Source organism: Engystomops pustulosus, chromosome 5 (genome assembly GCF_040894005.1).
Source record: "Engystomops pustulosus chromosome 5, aEngPut4.maternal, whole genome shotgun sequence".
Lineage (NCBI taxonomy): Eukaryota > Metazoa > Chordata > Amphibia > Anura > Leptodactylidae > Engystomops > Engystomops pustulosus.
This window is the reverse complement of record NC_092415.1, coordinates 75,769,728-75,789,831: the sequence shown is the minus strand read 5'-3', so window position 1 is coordinate 75,789,831 and position 20,104 is coordinate 75,769,728. Positions and strand designations below refer to the sequence as shown.

Here is a 20,104-nt window from a genome sequence, read left to right as displayed (position 1 = left end):
CTCAGGTGTTTTGCAGGTCAAACATGATATTGAACAAGCTAAAAGGTTAAAGGAAGAGTTTAGAAAGGTTAACTCTTTAGAGGACTGGCCAAGTTGGCTTACCTGGCTGAACCCAGCTAACTGGTTTAAGGGCCTGGGGGGATGGATTTTAGGAATAATACACGTGATATTAAAAGTCTTAATATGTGTGATTGTTCTTTATGTTGGCATTAAAACTTTATTCTTTTTAGTTAAAAGGTTTAGAAAATCATGCAAGAAGGATGCCAAGCTAGAACAAGTCTGTGTGGTTAAAGCCAGATATAACCCAGAGGGAAGTCATCTGAATTGCTGAAACCAGAAGATGTGACAGAAAAACTTCTGATGTCTGGCACTAAAGAAGACAATCAATTTTTTAATGAATATCATATAATTTTGTAAATAAAGTGAAATGCTGGCTTAGTAGGAGGTCCCAGCCACTAGCAGTAAACCTATGTTTGGTCAGGACCCTGTGATGGTGAATGACATCTAAATGTCCTGGTCCAGGAGAGCTGGTCAGAAGTAGTTATACGGGTGCAATGACTGACATAAGGGGACAATATTGTGTTCAAAAGGAGGAAAATGTGAAAGCAAATTATTCATTGTGAATATAATATTGCCAATTATACCACTTCAGCAATAGTCCAGTGACCTTCCGATGTTAATAGAAGTTTGAGTGACAGGGCTAAGAGACCCTTTTGAACACCTGCTACTTGTGTGCTTCTTCTGTCTCTTCCCGGCCGGTCACCGTCCCTGCTATCCCCTTTAAGGGAGGATATAACTTTAATTTGGTGCCCACAGACAATGATAATTATCCTAACTGTAAGGATACCAAAATAATTGCAGTAACAATTGTGTCTGCTAGTTAAATAAAAAACCTTATTACCTACCCTGGTCCGATTCTCCTCGCGTCCCACAGTGAAGGCGGGAAGTATTGCGCAGGCACGGGGAGCGCCAAGATGGGTTTGATGCACCTCATTGGATACATCACTAGATTAGTATAAAGGCTTTTTTTTATAGCATCCATAGAGGGACTAGCCAAAAGGTGATTTGGGACACTAAACCACTGGTCCATAAGGACTAGGAGTGTTTAATAGTGTCCCAAATTGCCCTTTATGTAGTCCCTCCATGGATGCTATAAACAGGGCAGGTCTCAAAAGGTCCAAGGTGTTTTTACTGGCAAATTACAGATATCTGTTGTACATGGTTTGAGAATCTGACAGAATGCTTTTTAGTTAAGTAGGTAAGTTAGGTAATGACTTATAAACAAACAAAAACTGTAGGCCATTACAGAAAAACTGCATTTTAACTAGAAGGGGGTCTTGAAAAAGATTATTTAACCCCTTTCCTACTGCAGCTGTTTCCCTTTTTTGCATTTTTGGTTGAAGGAAAACTACCATCAGCATTACTGATGGTGGAACCTTAACATGTACCTGTAAGTCTCATCAAGTACAGTCCTGTGGTGTGTTTTTCATATGCTGGAATGTCCGCAATTTGTTTAACTCCTTCCCATACCTGGATGTTATATTATGTCCTGGTGGGCATTGCTTTTAAGCATCAAGACGTACTACAGGAGCCTGGCAGCGATCGCAGTGTCTAAGATGCTCTGACAACTCTCCCCCCTGCATCCGGTGACATTTTTCAATTACAGGCAGTCCCCGGTTACATACAAGATAGGGTCTGTAGGTTTGTTCTTAAGTTGAGTTTGTATGTAAGTCGGAACTGTATACTTTATCATTGTAACCCCCAGCCAAATTTTTTTTGGTCTCTGTGACAATTGGATTTTAAAAATGTTGGATTGTCATTAGAACCAGGATTAACAATAAAGCTTCATTACAGACACATGTGATAACTGTTATAGCTGTTTATTGTAGCCTAAGGATAAAGTACAGTAAATTACCAATATCCAGAGGTCCGTTTGTAACTAGGGGTCGTATGTAAGTCAGGTGTTCTTAAGTAGGGGACCGCCTGTATATCATTTGGACAGCTTTACGACCTTTTAATCACTTTTTATGTAAATTTTTAAGGGATGAAAAATGGCAAAAACTTGGATGCTTTTTTTTTATAGTGTTCACAGCAACTAATCGGCTCCCCTGTGATGACGTCACAGGGTGGTGATCGGCATTTAAAGATGACAGGTATTGGCATCACTGCTTGATTAAGAGGTTGGGTGTCTTACTTCTACTGCAGTGCTCACCGCTATTTCCTGTTGCCGTCCTGCTTCAGCAGTCCTTACAGCTTACAGTCTTCTAACCCTCGCAATACATGCCTGAAACATCACACTGATAGTAATATACTCATAACTTATGCACTGTACCAAGGTAGTGCCAAATTTAAGTTAAATCATTAACACATATGTGTATACAATGTAAAATGTATACTAAATTGTCCTAAGTATTAAAGTGGCAGCAGTGGTGAACATAGAGTTTAGAAGGCCCCTGTGCAAGAACATTCTAGGAACCCTTGTTATAGAGCACCAATCTTATGTCTCTTTGTATGTATTATCCAAGAAATTCATTAATTCAGTCATTTACACACCATCTAATAGAAAAGTAGAAAGATGCTTTAGTGTGACATTGGTCCTTCTTATCTACCAGGCCCCATGAGCTGTCAGCACCTTCACAATGCGATGATGTGTGGTGCATGCAACACGCAATGACCAAGTCCTTTAGAAAGTAATGGGGCCACATGTTCCCCGCCGATTATGTCGCTAACTCACGGCCAAGACATGAGTTTGAGTGCATGAGGCCCTAAGAAGTGTTTAGGTTCTAATCGACTCCAATCCTTTTGTGATGTAGGGAAAACTTTGGAAGTAGTTGCACAAAAATAAGCAACTTTTTGTGCCTTTTTATTAGTCACAAGTAGTCTAAGCTACCATGATAAATCTGCTCCTAAGAAGCACAAAAAGGTTGCTTAAAGGGGTGTTCCCATTTCAACAAATAAATGTTATTGTTTGAATAATTAAAAGTTCAGTGGCGTAACTACCGCCGTAGCAGCCGTAGCGGTTGCTACGGGGCCCGTGAGGTTCAGGGGCCCGGGGATGCACGCTCCCTGCAGTGCTTTGCCACGGCCTGGGGTAAGTGGTCCGGGGCTGCAGTGCCGGATCGTGCCCCCGGGCCCCTCCCTCTCTGTGCATCTACACGTCTCCTGAGCCCGCCCGCCTCTTTCCGGGATCCCTGCCTGCTCATATCCTTGACCCGCCCCCCAGCCACCTCTCTGACCCGCCCCCCTCATCTCCCTGACCTCCCCGCTCATCAGCCTGCAGGGCGGCACAGTTGATTCTCTGCCCCCCCCCTTTCCCCCGCTCGGCCCCCCCTTCCCCCGCTCGCCCCCCCCTTCCCCCGCTCGCCCCCCCCTCTCGCGCCCCCACCCCCCCCGCTCGCCCCCCCCCCCCCGCTCGCGCCCCCCCCTTCCCCCACTCGACCCCCCCCCGCTCGCGCCCCCCCCTTCCCCCGCTCGCGCCCCCCCCCCCCGCCGTCTGAATGCATCTGGACACCTGCCTGAACACCCATACAGCCCCCAAACTTCCTAAAAGGTAAGTATATACAGATGTATTTATCTGTATGTATATATGTATTTATCTGTATGTATATATGTATTTATCTGTATGCATATACTGTGTACATATGTATATACAGTGTATATACAGTGTGTATATGTGTATATATTGTGTATATACTGTGTATATGTGTGTATATACTGTGTATATGTGTATATATTGTATATATACTGTATATATGTGTGTATATACTGTGTATGTGTGTATATACTGTGTATATGTGTGTATGTGTGTATATACTGTGTATATGTGTATATATTGCATATATACTGTGTATATGTGTATATATTGCATATATACTGTGTATATGTGTATATATTGTATATATACTGTGTATATGTGTATATATTGTATATATACTGTGTATATGTGTATATATTGTATATATACTGTGTATATGTGTGTATATGTGTATATATTGTATATATACTGTGTATATGTGTGTATATGTGTATATATTGTATATATACTGTGTATATGTGTGTATATACTGTGTATATGTGTGTATATACTGTGTATATGTGTATATATTGCATATATACTGTGAATATGTGTGTATATGTGTATATATTGTATATATACTGTGTATATATTGTATATATACTGTGTATATGTGTATATATTGCATATATACTGTGTATATGTGTGTATATGTGTATGTATTGTATATATACTGTGTATATGTGTATGTATTGTATATATACTGTGTATATATTGTATATATACTGTGTATATGTGTATATATTGTATATATACTGTGTATATGTGTGTATATACTGTGTATATGTGTATATATTGTATATATACTGTGAATATGTGTGTATATACTGTGTATATGTGTATATATTGTATATATACTGTGAATATGTGTGTATATACTGTGTATATGTGTATATATTGTATATATACTGTGTATACATAAATATATATATATAAATCCTATGTATATGTATATATGCATCTACTATGTATACATGTATATACTGTGTATAAATGCATTGAAGCAAATACTGTATTTTTACATGCATGTATTTATATTAGCATATATATATATATATGATGTGTGTTTTTGTATGTGGTAAGTATGTATGCTGTATATACTGAATGTATGTTTATATTCTGTATGTATACGCAGCATGTGTGTATATGGTGTTTTTATCCTGCATGTATGTGTATATATGGTCAGTGTATACTGTATTTGTGTATGTATGTATGTATATATATATTTGTGTGTGTATTGTAAATGTATTATATGTATATAATGTGTATACTGTATGAGTTTGTATATACTCTGTGTATTAGTGTATAAATGTATATGAGTGTATAAATGTGTGTATAAGTGAATGCTTGTATGTATAAGGGTGCGAGTATACGAGAGTAGAACTTTATGTGTGTATATAAAGGTGTGTATATATCAGTGTATAAATGTGTGTAATTGTATAAACATGACTGTATAGGGGTACCTTCCCAAGAACATATGGGGGACGTATATCTGGCCGCAGATTTGCTGCCGGATATACTTCCCCCATAAGCTTCTATACGCCAGGGCTCGGCACGGTGAGCACAACGAGTACTCACTGTTTTGAGCAAAAGAGATAGAGCGTGCTCCATCTATGGCCGTAAGAACGGCCATGCGGCTCTATTCTCTATGGAGAGGGGAGGGGTGAGCCGCGGTCACCTCTCCTCCTCTCCAGCGCGCCCGACGTGTGCCTGCCATATATATATATTTTAAGGGGTAGGGGGGCCCCATGCAGAAATCTGCTATGGGGCCCAGCCTCTCCTAGTTACGCCCCTGTAAAAGTTATACCGTTTTCTAATACATTTTCTGTATCAATATCAATTTCTGTATCCTCACTGTTTTCTATATCTCTGCTTGCTCTCATTCTATAGAAATCTTCATTGTTTATTTCCAGTGGACAGAAATCTGACCATGGTCACACATGTGCACAGCTCGTTATATCCCACAGCTCTGATTACTCTCTATGATAGCAATGAACCATGCACCTGTGTGACCATGGTCAGATTTCTGTACACATAGAAGCTTTCCATAGAATGACAACAAACAGAGATCTAGAAAACTGTAAGGGATTGATACAGAAAATTATGGAACATTGTATCATTTTTTTATAATATAAACAACATTAATTTGCTGTTGGAATACACCTTTAATGATAAATCCACCCCATGGAGCATACAGTAGATGTTGTAGATACAGTTGTAGAGGTGCAGAGCTAAACATCACTCACTATAAAGAAATCTACTTTTATATAATAAAGTTTCAAAATAAAAGCACATAGCTGGAAATGCAGAGAATTTTGTAACCAACACTAAATCATGTACATTCACTTCATATGTAACTCTCATTATTTGACAGAGGTTATACAAAAATAAAGTACAATACTTCTGTAGCATAAATCTGTGCATCCCACTGACAGAACCCCCTCCATTCAAGTCATGCAGAGGCTTTTTAAATATCAAAATTTAGATATGAAAGTATAGAATTTGAGTCTTTAAAAGTATATTAGGTATTCAGGTATAACTAAAACAAACGACTGACTACTTAAACATCTTTTAAAGTAGCGAAAACTGTGAATAAGAAATTAAAACTTTATTGGAAAAAAGTGCAGGTAATTGGCAGGCTGCTGCTAGTTTTCTCCACAATAAAGGAAAAAAAGGAAGTGGGCCGGATCTACAAACTGTCATCCTGCCAGGAGAATATAGAGGCAATGCACTTCTGTAGTGGAGTTACTGCGATAGTCTGAATTTGTATGACAGCTATTTTCTTATCCAATAGATACATCCTGTGCCAGACAAGCAGCTCCGCAGCACACATTATAAATAGCACATTGTGGAGGATGCTGTTTAATATTCCTACAATTGTGTTGTTTTTTATTAAGAATTACCAAATTTTCCTGTTATATAGGATACAAATTGCTTAAAATAAGAGCTTGACTATCTCTTATATTCTCAAGTGAAGACTACTGTATTATTATTTATTAAAATAGGCAATAAAGATCCTAAATGCCTTACATCATAGATATACACTGACCCTGGGTCACCTACACTATAGATGGGCTCTTGATTTTGGAAAGGAGAAAATGTTTTAATTGACATAGGCCAAATAGGATTTTTTTCTTGCCTGGAGGCTTGATGGATTCACCAAGAGGGACTTGTCTATTTTCAAATATACAAATGTCATTGATCAGGGTTCACCCATGTATGCATAAATTTGGAGAAAATGCATATGACTGTCCTTTGTGGTCCGCCAGCATCTGTCTTAACTGGAAAGATGCTACATACAGCAACCTTGTGAGGAGTGAATGTGGGTATATCTGGTCCAGTACAACACAACCTGTCGCTACCAGCAGAGATGGGAGACACTGAACTGGAAAGAGATGTTATTTTAAAACAAAAACACACCTATGATCTGGGAAACACTATGTGAAAGGGCACATAACATAAGCTGCTATAAGTCTAACTTTAAAGCAAATTTTAAAAAGTTTGGCCCTATCCACAGGCGGTGAGTGTTTGCTGCATATTACAGCAAACACCCACCGGTAACACCCGCAATCAGTGCTAGCATTAAAAAGATGGCAACACACCGCCATGTTGACTTGGATCGTCCTACCCCGTGATGTCATTGGGGAACAGCGATCTGTTGCTATGACAGCCTTGAGTCATACAAAGACCTGTGGCTATATCGTTTCACACTTTCTATTACAATGTGCAATTTGCACATTGTAGTAGATGATCTGGAAAATCTGGTTAAAGTACACTAGGGGGTCTGATAAATAGTAAAAAAGTAAAAGAGAATCAAATTAAAAAAACATACCAATTCAAATCACCCCCCCCCCCCCACTTTCCCTAGAACTGATATAAATAAACAGTAAAAATCATAAACATGTTAGGTATCACGGCGTTCCAAAATGTCCGATCTATCAAAATATAACAACAGTTGTTTCCGGCGTTGTAACCGGTAATGGAAAGTAGCCCCCAAATCCGACAATGCCACTTTTTTGTCATTTTGCAAAATATAAAAAATTCAACAAAATAGTTATCAAAAGGCTCAGCAGTCCTCAAAATGGTAGCATTGAAAATGTTGTTTTTTTGCAAAAGTTGCAAAAAATGACATCACACACAGCTCCATGCACTGAAATAAGAAAAGTTATTAGCGCCAGAAGATGCCAAAATGAAGAATTTTGAAGAGGTTTTAATTTCTGTAAATATATGAAAATATTATACAACCTATATAAATTTGCACAGTGAAAGCCGTAAAATCAAAGTCCACAAGAAAATGGAGCAAATGCTTTTTTTTTCACCAATTTCACTGCATTTGTAATTGTTTTCCCGCTTCCCAGTACACAACATGGAAAATCAAATACCATCACTATGAATTGCAATTTGCTATGCAGAAAACAAGCCATCACACAGCTCTTTACATTGAAAAATTAAAAAGTTATGGATTTTTGAATGTGTGGAGTGAAGACTGAAAACGTAAAAAATGAAAAAAAGGCCTGGTCGTTAAGGGGTTAAAATGTCAGCGCATACTTTAAAAATTGACACCTTACACCAAAGTGTGAAGAAGTTATTGGCCACAGAATTTGGCAAGAAAAAGACCCAAATGTGTTTTTTGTCGATTTCAATTATCAGAGTACAAAACAAAATTACTTTATATGCCTTTTATGTGGGCAGACCTATTGGATGTGGATCACACATTGTAATGAGAACAATGTCCTATCCCATACAGTATAGAGGTATTGAAGCAAACCGCTAAAAAAACTCTTACTTCCAAATGGGGTTCTGTTGGTTTTCTTACCACTGGGATGAACTGCCTTGCATGATTATGACGTTAACGTTACTGAATCCTGTGAAGACACGGACAGAGCAGATTCATGAGAAAATGTTATCCAGTTACCATTTTTATTCCATACTCACACTCTCCATTATGTAAAAAATCCTGTGACAGTGTTTTTGTAACCTAGATTAAAGTAAGAAAACTCTCCATTCACCTTCTGTTCCTCGGTGACTTCAAAGTAAGGGAGTTTACCTTTCGTTACAATTCCAGTATTATAGTAGTCAGGAGAAGACACTGGCTGCTGCATTTTTTTTTTAATTGTAATCCTAAATTAATAAAAAAAATAAATAACATGACTACTGAAAAGTGATCTCCCCAGAATATGAAGTATAAACCTACTACAAGGCTTTGTGTCCAGAATGGAAACCACAAATGTAATACAATAAATTTATTAATTCTTCAGTTGTTAGGGTATGTTTACATGCAGCAATTGGTTTTAAGAGATTTAACTAAGGGTTACAGAAATCAATTTATACAATATACATAAAAACCCATTCAGAAGTAAGGAACATATTTTTAGCCATAGAATTTGCTGCACCGCATCTGAATCAAATTAATTTACACCAAGTCTTCCTCTTTGGCTGCATCCACAATCTTGCTGATTATCACTGGAAACCACCTGGTTATCAGAAATGTTTTTGTTTTTTTTTACTTTTTCCTTGAAGCAAAAAACAAATAACTCACAAAATAGCCCACGATCCTTTTAGAATGTTTACTCATCTTCCATATAGAACTTTTTTTGTAGCAGGTGAAAATATAAACCAATTTTCAAGATTATAACATACAAATATACTAATTATAATATATTTTATTTTTTGTTTATAAACAAAAACGACTTTTACAGATGAAAATAAGATATTTAATGAATTAGATCAATTAAATATTACTTGATTATATAATAGTATATGAGAATTAGTCCAGTTCTATAATTCGATGCAAAAAAATACTTTTTAGTCTATTGTAGTATAAGCCAAATCCATTGTCAAATGTTTTACAAAATCCAAAATGATCAATCTAATTACATTGCTCTGTAGGTGGTTTTTTTTCCTCCAAATGTATAAGTAGTTCTAGTTCAGTTCAATAACTGATCCTGGTTAAAGATCCCACCACCACTACCACAAGATAGAAGATCCATAAAGAATCCTAATCCACCCCACTGCACTGTTCTCGTTCTTCTAGTCTGTGTAGTTGTCTGCTGGCTCTTTGCTGTTGTTCCTTCAGTTCAGTATAAGAACGTGAAAATGTGTGAAATATGGAGGTAACGGGAAAAGCCATAAGTAATATTCCACTAAGTATGCTGCTGAGTGCCACTACCTGTCCTGGGATGCTTCGTGGAACCATGTCACCATAGCCTACAGTAGTCATGGAGATTACTGCCCACCAGTAACTCCCAGGTATACTGGTAAACTCTTGTTTTGCACCAAGTTCGTTCTCTGCCAGATAAACAAGAGGAGAAAACAAGGCCATAGCAACGCACAAAAAAAGTAGGAGCAGTCCAAATTCTCTTGTACACCTTCTTACTGTGAGGCCCAAAGTCTGCAATCCGAGAGAATGCCTGGCCAGCCTCATGACATACAAGATGCGCAAAGCCCGAAGCACACGAAGAACCAGGCCCACCTTCTCCAAGTAGTTGTTTCCTGTTCCTCCAGATTTTTCACTGGAAAGTGAATCCACAATTAGGGTTATGTAGTAAGGCAATATGGCCATCATGTCAATGATGTTGAGTGGTGTTCTCAAGAATACACACTTGCTCTCAGCCTGGATAAAGCGTAGGACAAATTCAATGGAAAACCAAGCAACGCAAACTGTCTCTAGTACAAAAATATTGTAGCACTTCTGTGAACATTCTCCCTGAAAGACAAGAACATACAAAATAAGATAACTGTTAGTATCTTATTGTCCCACACAAAATTTATACATAACATTAGATTAATACATCACATGTAAAATATCTGAATTCATTACAATTCCATGAATATTTAGGTAACTTTTATTTTTATGTATTTTCATTCCATACTTGAGAGCTATGCAATGCTATGTTTATCATAGGCTCCCCTAGTGTTTGTTTTATGGCCCAAGGCCACTGCCGTAATAAAGTTTCAGCCACTTTTTGAGTTGCTTAATAGTGAAGAATGAATGAGTTACATTTGTGGTAAAATGGTAAGGTCTATTCACAGTGATGTGTACAAGTCCTTTATGCATGTATATCATTGTACAACAGCTTGAGTGATACCTGTTTTATATCACTGTCCTAAATTTTTAAAGGGAACTTGTCAGCAGAAATTAATTTAATAAACCACTACCAGCACCTTCTCAAATAGACCTTACAAATCATACAGGAAATCAACTTAAAAGTGATATGCAAATAAGTTGTATATGTCATGGAGGTAGAAAATGAAGCCCTCCTTGCTTTAGAATTTTGATGTCAGTGACGTTCCTGCATCTTTCAAGAGAGACGGCTATTGTCTGGACACTGGGCCATTTATCCTGACTTCAGTGCTGACTGCTCTGCCACCATAAGTTTTAAAGTAGATTTTTAAAAATGTTGCCACCATGTTGACAGGTTTGTTTTAGTGATAATTTTACACCTAAGTATGGATTAACAGCACAATCCTCAGTGCCTCTACTGCACATCGGCCTTCTGCTAATAATGAAATCATGTTCTATTACCAAGAATATTTCGCCTTTAATTAGCAATGTGTACAATTCAATTTTTAAGAGGCATACATTTTTTAAATACATAACGAATTCTGTTTTCAGTGTAACAATTTCTTGCAGTTAAAATGGACAACTAGCAGCTTCATTAGTTAAAAATGTTAAATTTTTTTTTCTTGAATAAGTTTGAGTAAAAATTTGGCCTTGCATTTTTTTTGCTCTGTCCTGAAAATGTCAGCTTTGTTTTTTCCACGCTTTGAATTAAAGTACTATATCCGGAACCAAAAATGTCACACGTCAGGCTTAAAAGTGACCTAACAGTTTTCAGTTTAGTAAACTCAGGTGAATCTTGAGGCTGATGAGAACTGGTGAGACAGAGAAGGTCACATAAAAATCATATGAAAGCCTTGTCGGTGCAATATATTTGTATTGCTTTTCAAGACTGCATATTGCTGTTAAATATAAAATGAAAGTGAGTGATCTATCATCCTGACACTGACTCATCGTTCTATATATGATCAGCACCAAATAATGATAGCAATGTTTAATAGACATTTTAAACCTTTTTATAAACTTTTACTAGGACCTGTCATAGGAACTCCTCAGCACCCAACATGCTGGCACCAATAGTGACAAAGGGTGTCCCCTTCCAATGTTAACTTGTATAGATGAGTATCTCTAGACCATGGTATCTTAGGATGGGATCGGAGCTGGCTTCTATAATCACCACTGTAGCAAGGAATGACTCCTTATCTGTGCCAAATACATTTGCAGTTTTCATGTTGCTAATTACCGGTAGCCACTAGTATCAGGCTGGTAAGAGACTGAAGATATCTAACCACTGCTTCTGTAAATATAATTAAGTTATATTGTAAAAGTAAACAAAATGCAACTATAAAAAACTGTAGCTTGTGTTTCTGTGAGAGCTTTTGCACAGAGATAATAAAGGGCTTGTGCACTGTATAGTACAGATGATAGATCATAGAGCTTCAAATTCTGGAACCCCCAATTCCAGAAATGTGAGAAAGAAAATAATCTGTCCGCCCCATGTAAGGGAAAAGTTTCTGGAGATTTAAGAAGGGAGATGACTTCTTCTAGCTTTTCTAAAAAAGACTTCAGGAAGAATTGTAATGTTTTTAGTGTCTGCGACACCTTGAAGGAACTATACAAAAGGTTGAGAAAGAAAATGGTTTGCTGGCAGTAAGTGTCTAGGAGATCTTGGAGAATTATGGAAGCCTGAATTGAAGTGTAAAAAAGCAGCAGGAAAGTTTCTTACACATATATTATACGTGAATTTCTGCCATATAATGATAATCTGGATTATTCAAAGAACACTTGGCCAAAGAATGTAGCTGAACCATGGCTAAGCTAAGAAGCTCATTATTCATTGCAAACATTTCATTATTTCATTATATTTTTGTAAAAACTTTATGTGGGCTGGGGAAAACATGTTGCCATACAAGAGTGTAGTGATGGGGATTGGTGGAGAGTTCATACATTACATTGCTAAGGTTAAATGACAATTAAGATTCACAGTACTAATTTACACATAATAATTTAATGCATGGGACTTGTATAACTCTACAAGTTATCACCCCACCACTGCTCTGGCACAGCCAGATACATCAAATTGCTCCGGCCTCTTGATGTATCCGGTGGGACTTGGACAGTTTTATTTCTACACCAGGCCCCACACATTTTACATGGTTTTATATATTTTATGTGATGAAAGGTTTTATGACAACAAGATCTGGGACGACTATTGCAACTTACCCCTAACCTTATTTGCACCCACCGATATCATTTCTGTACTACCCACTTAAGGCTATGGAAACTATAGGTCCATCTTATTCAGATGTGTTCTTCTCCACAGTCTCTCCAAGACTCCCCAGTTGTCTACATTAGAGTCCTCTTTCTCTCTTATTTCTATATTTAACCCGGTGCAGTGTTTATACCCATTGTACTTTTACTGTATCATCTACTTTGACGTGATCTCCCCCTTTCTCAGGACCGATTTGTGTTTCCCCCTCTGATACATTGTATATAATACCTTTGTAACATTGTTTATGGTCACCTTTGTATGAGTTGGGTAGGGGTAAAGGTGGTGATTAAAAAGGTAAGACCCACATCTGAAATATGTAAATGAACATGAAAGAAAGAAAGGCAGATGTATATGGGTGAAAAAGGTAACAAATTTTATTGAAATAAATGTGAATCATAAAAACAATTAAAAACCCTACAAGGGAGGGTAACATAACAAAAGTTCTCCCCAGCATTCAAGTTTCAAATGTGTAATACAAAAACACAGGTATAAAGGTAGTGCATATATGAACAAACACCGCAGCACCTATATAAAACATAAAGATCAACCAGTCGGGACACAAAGAATATATAGTGGTGACCTAGTAACAATATACAGTCAAAAAAAAGGGTGCCCAACGTATGTTGAGGCGCAAGCAGGAAAGATGTTATTACCGTGTGGAGAATGTGAAGCTGGGTCACCACTAATGTTGACTCCAAAGCTGCCTTCCTCTCTTTTACCATATATTAGATTAGATTTAACACCATTGGAACTTTGTAAAGAACTACAGGGACTACAAACATTTTATAAGTTGCAGTTGCACCCAAACAAAAAGGATAAGGCTGAATGCTATTTTTATAGGGTACTTTTATATCAGGAGGACAGTGATTTATCATGGGACAGTGTTTATGATGATTTCTTCTAGGTTATGTTGATAACTTTGCAGTGAATTGTGGGTCAGTGCAGCCAAAAGCTCAGCGCTCCTATATTCTTCTGCAATCATTACAGAACATGGCCAACCTCATTCTCTGGCACAAGATCTAGTTATGGATTATTATAATGGCCTCACTTTAAGCATTGGGTGCTTCTTATAGCATAATCTAAAGAGCGTTTCCTTGCAGCTTGGTGAAATAGTCAGTCTGGGAGCATTTCTCTTCATTAAGATAATGGAATAGACTTTCATACAAAAGAAAAATGAATGATCCCTCTTCATTTAAATCTATCCACATGGGTGCAACATAGCATCTCATATTAACCTATAATTAATATTCAGTTGCTTGTTACAGTTCAGTTTTTATATGGTTATTTGTGATGAACTGACAGATAAAAATGGTGGAATGGAGCCATCTCTCAGGATATGGCAGTCCTGATGTTTACATCTCCCAGTACAATACTGCTGCCCAATTAACCTTTATTAATCCATAACTGTCATAAGTCTGACCTCGCCGTATGCTGATTACAATGTGCAATGCAATATTCACAACAAGCACTTAGGGGACTAGATTTTATTATGCTACTACAGTGTCTCTGAAAATACAAAGACAATCTCTAGGGTAAAATAACAAGGCCAACTAATCATGACTGACTGTAGATAACTGGCAGAATGTAATATTATCATGTAATTTAGAGGCACAACAATGGTATCAGTACACACCAGAGACTCCAAGCAGGATATACACATTCTCCTCTTACTTTCCCAGCTAGCGAATGTCATATTATAGACTCTACTGAATAATCAACAGATCCATTATCTTTATACAGTGCTTACAGCCTACATTACTGAAGAGCAAATCTGTCCCACTGCAGTGAATCCGCTAGAAACAACTTCAAGAAGAAACAATGTGGATTTGGAGAGAAACTGTAGTTTCATTTCTTATAACAAATTCCTCATAGAAATGCAGATAATTGGAACCAGCCAAGTCCTTCCTTCAGAAAATCACTGGCAAGTATCTCTCTCTCCCATTCTGTTGTCTTTAGTAGCACACAAAGACCATAATTCCCATCGCTTTGATCAAAGTGTTCCCCAGTAAAAAGTAGAAGAAATACGAATTTCTACTCCCAAAATATCTGTAGGATTACAGGCATATAAAAATATTGGCCAAAATTTATCAAAAACAGTGGAGTTTGCCTGTGGAGTGTGCAGGGTGCGCCAGATTAATCAAAACTGAGGCACAATCTTCGTTAATCTGGTGCCCCCTGCACTGCTAGGGAAGTGTGCACCATTTTCTTTTTGATGCACTTTGTTCGTGCTGCAGAATTGTGGCGCACGTTGGATAGAATTGTGTTGCAAGGTCAGACTAAGCACTAACACACACATTTTTTGTGTCTTGTCGGACACCGTGCAGCTGCGACACAAAACTGGCGCTGACACTTTATAAATACATGTGCAAGCAGTTAGGTGCAAACGCTTGAATAAATGTGGGCCATTGTGTAAACTGACAAAAGTAAATATTTGGCAGAATGATCTCATTATCTTATAAAGAAGAGAAGGGCAGATATATTTTACTTTTATTTATGCAGATTTGATAAACCTCATAAGTATGTCAAGCTTTTTTCTACACACTGAAGGTCATGGAACCTTGTCTGGTTATACTGCCAAATCTGTACAAATATTTCTGGAAAATAATATGTCCCTTTTAATTTTTAGAATTAGGAGTATGTTAGAAGCTATCATAACTGATATTCAGCATTTTATATTCCAGTCTGCCAAAGGTATTGCAGTATATTGTATAAGTAACCAGACCCCTAGGAAACCTAAAATTAAAATTAAGAAAAAAGTTTTCAAAAAATTAAAATTTCCCAAGAACACATATAAAAATAAACAAAATTTAATGTACCCCTGCATCCAAAAATGTACAATCTATCAAAATATAAAAAAGATTGATTTCCATCGTGAACGCCAGGGGTGTTGAAGTGTGATGAAAACTGCTTGCATAAAGTTTACATAAAGAGGGGATTTTTAACACTGAAGTCAAGCTCTCCCTTCCACAGAAACCCCCCATTCATTAGAATTAATATTCCTGCACCCAGAGAAATCATAAACCAGATCTCCAGAAGTCCTGTGCATGATGTCAATCACAGGGGAGAAGGCGTTCCGAAGCAAGGAGAGAATAACTTAAAGGAGAGAATGTTAAACTCTTCGCCTCCTTGACTTTATACAACCAATTTACATCTCACTTCAAAGTTGATTTTGATAATTAACAAAAATACAACATATCACAGATATAATTCCAAACTGTTTCTATCAGTCTTGGTGTACACAAGTTCAGTTGCCCCTGGTTTCCAACCCTATATCTTATGACTTTAAGGTCAACAGCTATCTTGCTTTTCTGTCTAATGCTGTGGAGCAGAGCTTTTCTATCCCACTGCTCCCTCCAGTGGTCCCTTCCCTGCATTCCAGGACGGAGCTCACACTAATACCTGCTGGCAAGCAACAGCAGCAGCGAGAGAAGAGCTACAAGCAACAGACAGCTAAGTTCTTTATGCGTGGAGGAGAGGGGGGGAGGAACATCATAGCTCATAATGTGGGAACAGAGATGCAGCAAGAGCTGGAGTGTGTCATTGTGTGTTATATCCATCTCTGACCTGTCTTTTTCTATGTTTCAGAAACTAGTAGAATGTTCAGAAGGTAAATAAAAGTGTATATAAACCTTGTACCCTGATAATCTCAGCACATTGCCAGCACACAGCATCTTATAGCACAGACGAATCATGAAGTGTCTGTTTAGAGAGTCCCCACTTACACTCTGGAATTTTACAGGATCTAAAACAGCAATAAAAATGTAAAATTCTAAAGTAATGGGTTAAAAATGATCTTTATTGCATAAACATCCCTAGTAGATTGTCATTTGAGAAATTTTTTTTTTGGGCAAACCCCTTTAGCCCTTCACACTCCACGCCGATCACGGCTATTAACTGTTCCAATGCAGCCGGCAAAGCTGCCAGCGGCATTTGAAAGAAGGCGGCGTACCCTAGGCTGTCTGGTTTCTGCAGTTTTGTTACAATGAGCCAGTTTCAAAAAAGTTTTAAAATAATAAAAAAATTTAAAACCTAAAAGTTCAAATCACCCCCCTTTCCCTAGAACTGATATAAAACATAATAAACAGTAAAAATCACAAACACAATAGTTCTCCCGATGTCTCAAAATATAAAAACGGTTATTGCCGGCGGTGAACCACATAACAGAAAATAGTGCCCAAATGTCCGTAAAAAACTTTTACACCATTTTACATCACATACAATATGTAATAAAAAGCGTCAAAATGTCGCACAGACCTCAAAATGGTAGCAATTGAAACGTCGGCTTATTTCACAAAAAAATGACACCTAACACAGCTCTGTACACCAAAGTATGAAAAAGTTATTAGCGTCAGAAGATGGCAATTTTTTTTTTCTTTTTCGTACACATTTGTTTAATATTTGAAAATGTATTAAAACACAATAAAACCTGTATAAATTTGGTATCACTGTGATCGTACTGCACCAAAGAATAAATCAGAGGTGTGATTTGGAGCGCACAGTGAAAGTCGTCTAACACAGCTCTGTACACAGAAAAATGAAAAGATTATGGATTTTTGTAGGTGGAGAGCGACAAATGAGAGAAAAAAAAATCCTTCATCCTTAAGGGGTTAAGATACAAATATACCACATGGGCATGATACAGCGGAGATGTGGATGTGATGCAGCCAGTCACATGAATTAATGGGTTGTGCTGATAATTAATAACCAAATTATTATTTAGCAACAATTTCATATCCTGTTAACATATTTTTGTTATAAATTACTGGCCCAATTAATTAATATAATATATTTAGTGTTTATGACATCTGCAAAGAGTTTGTATGTTCTCTCCATGTTTTTGTGGGTTTCCTCCAGGTCCTCCGGTTTCCTCCCACACTCCAAAACATACTGGTAGGTTGATTAGATTGTGAGCCCCTGGGCAAAAGTCCACCAAAATATAGCACAACTGCATTTTTTGCCAATTCCATCACATTTGGATTATTTTTCCATGGCTTATAATATTTAATGGAGCCACTAGAATGTACAATGTGTCCTAATATACCGTAGCTCTATAATTGGAAATATCAAAAAGATATGGCTTGTGGAAGGAGGGGAATTAAAAACCGAACCTCAAAAACCCAAAACTTCAAGGGATTAAAAGGTAGGGGGGTAACATAACTGTAGGGATCTCACTTCTGTAACTCCCGATGATCCATAGAAGGTGGTTCTTCTCTATCCACTTAATTTAGTCAAACAAGTATCCTTAAACTCAATCCATTGCAATGTCAGAAAGAGTAGAGAACTAGCTTCACTATGAGGAGAGTCAGGCTGTTTACAAAACATTATTCAGTGAGTTTACTATCGAGCTCACAAATCTAATTGATTCATTAGATTAACCATGCAGGCATTTTCTAATTTCTATCATTAATAAATATTGACACTTTGTGCTGAAAGTAGACCTCCGTCAGTTTTGATTAATGTCTTAGGGTTTCATCACACTTTTGCTTTCATTAATAAAGTGTCTCAAAATAATTGCCACACTTGTTCCTATGGACCTAACCAAATGGTTATTCAACCAAAAGGACGACAAAAATGAAAAATCTGTGATGAAGCCGATGTGTGATTATTCATATCACCACTACTAAGCTGCAAATAATGCATTACCATAATGTCTCTGCATGTACTGGGCAGCAGTCAAGTCACAAGACAAATGGCTGCATACTGAATCTATTAAAATAATGAATTAACCCATCTAAAGTTTGTGGTGGGGAGCTGTCCACATCAACATTCTCTTAATCTCTATAAGATTTATATTTTTGCTTATGTTTTTATGTATCTTTAGTCTTTTTTTTCATAGTTAATATGTGATTATCGCCAAGAGTTTTCTGATATATTATTGTTGTTCTGGTATTTGTATCAGCCGCTTTGATCATTGCAGTATTTCTCTCAGTTGGAACTGCACCATGTTGAGAATCCTGTAATTATCTTCTGATACCTGATGTCTTGTTGCAGATGAGTACTGTTGCCTGCAGGTAACTTGTCTTCCGATTCTTTACTGTACAAATTTTTGTGATATTGAGTAAAAAGCCTATGAAGAAGCAAGTTATGTAAATGATAAATGAGAATTATGATAAATAGAATGATATTTATATCTATACTGTATTTGTGTACCAGATGTATAGGTGCCTTTTGTGTGTATTTCATGTATATCTATATTGCACTTTTATATAAATGAGAATGCTGTGAATGTTGAGCGTAATTGGTTGAAGAGTAGACAATAGAGGGTTTTTGTCGATGAAGACATTGTGATTGTCTCATGGTTACTGGTCTGGAAACCACAGGGGTTAAATCTACGGCAGTTCTTTAAACACTTCATGTAAAATACATCGTAGAGAATTTCCAGAGTACAAAATCTATACTGTGGAAGAACAGTGAGACTGAGGACCTCTGTGGAATTGTTTAAAAGTACTTCCACAAGAAAAATTGTTTTAGTGAAGGAAACTGTAAATATTCCCCTACATCACTGTAATCACTGCACTGCAATTCTGCCATTAAGGCTGCAGCTGCAGTCCATGCTGTACTCTCCATTAAACTAGTAAGTATCCTACTTTTTTCATTGGGACTTTCATTTCCCTGCCTACTTGCTCACACTGCACTAACTCACAGGGGACAACTGGATGACATTCCCTACTCTGTGTATGAGCTCAAAACTGATGACAACCAGAAACAGGCAGTGACAGACAGATACACACAGGCAAAATCAGCATAACTGGATCAAAACCAAAATAGCAGCGAGGTACAAAATTTTGAGGCAAATAGCAGGGAAAAAATTAAGCAAGGATCAGAATATAGCAGCAATAGCAGTATACCAGTATAACCAACACCTGAGCAACAAGAGTGTTTTCTTCACAACAAACCAAAAATCCAAGGTGAAACAGCCAAAAAGTGTTTTAAACAAAACAACTTCTGACGGTTACGATCTTCAGCTTGGCAGTCAGAACAATAGACTGGAATAGTGGAACAGTGCTGCACTGAAGACAGCCTCAAATACAGAACAGAGCACTCAGTAGTGTAGTAGAGATAGCAGCACAGACTTCGTTGGACCATACAACAAAAGTCTGTATCAGTAAGATATTCATTGCAAAATGACTTTTGGCTGCTTTTATAAGTCCTTGGAGACTCTGAATCTAGATAATATCTGATGGTATCCCACAGTTGT

General features: G+C 37.3%; 1 protein-coding gene and 1 long non-coding RNA gene across 5 annotated transcripts in view; both read right to left on the bottom strand.

The window, feature by feature from the left end:
* Nucleotides 1-8,441, bottom strand: part of LOC140132938 (uncharacterized) — a 38,704-nt gene extending 30,263 nt beyond the window's left edge. For both annotated transcript variants that reach the window (XR_011855749.1, XR_011855752.1), the window contains exon 1: nt 8,361-8,441. This is a non-coding gene — a long non-coding RNA (uncharacterized lncRNA). The remainder of the gene's footprint in view (nt 1-8,360) is intronic.
* A 389-nt stretch (nt 8,442-8,830) lies between these two features.
* The window catches only part of KCNG2 (potassium voltage-gated channel modifier subfamily G member 2), a 112,999-nt gene continuing 101,725 nt past the window's right edge, over nt 8,831-20,104 (bottom strand). For all 3 annotated transcript variants that reach the window (XM_072152390.1, XM_072152389.1, XM_072152391.1), the window contains one exon: nt 8,831-10,280. In XM_072152390.1, coding sequence (XP_072008491.1) covers nt 9,573-10,280 — 708 coding nt within the window. In that variant the 3' untranslated portion in view covers nt 8,831-9,572. The remainder of the gene's footprint in view (nt 10,281-20,104) is intronic.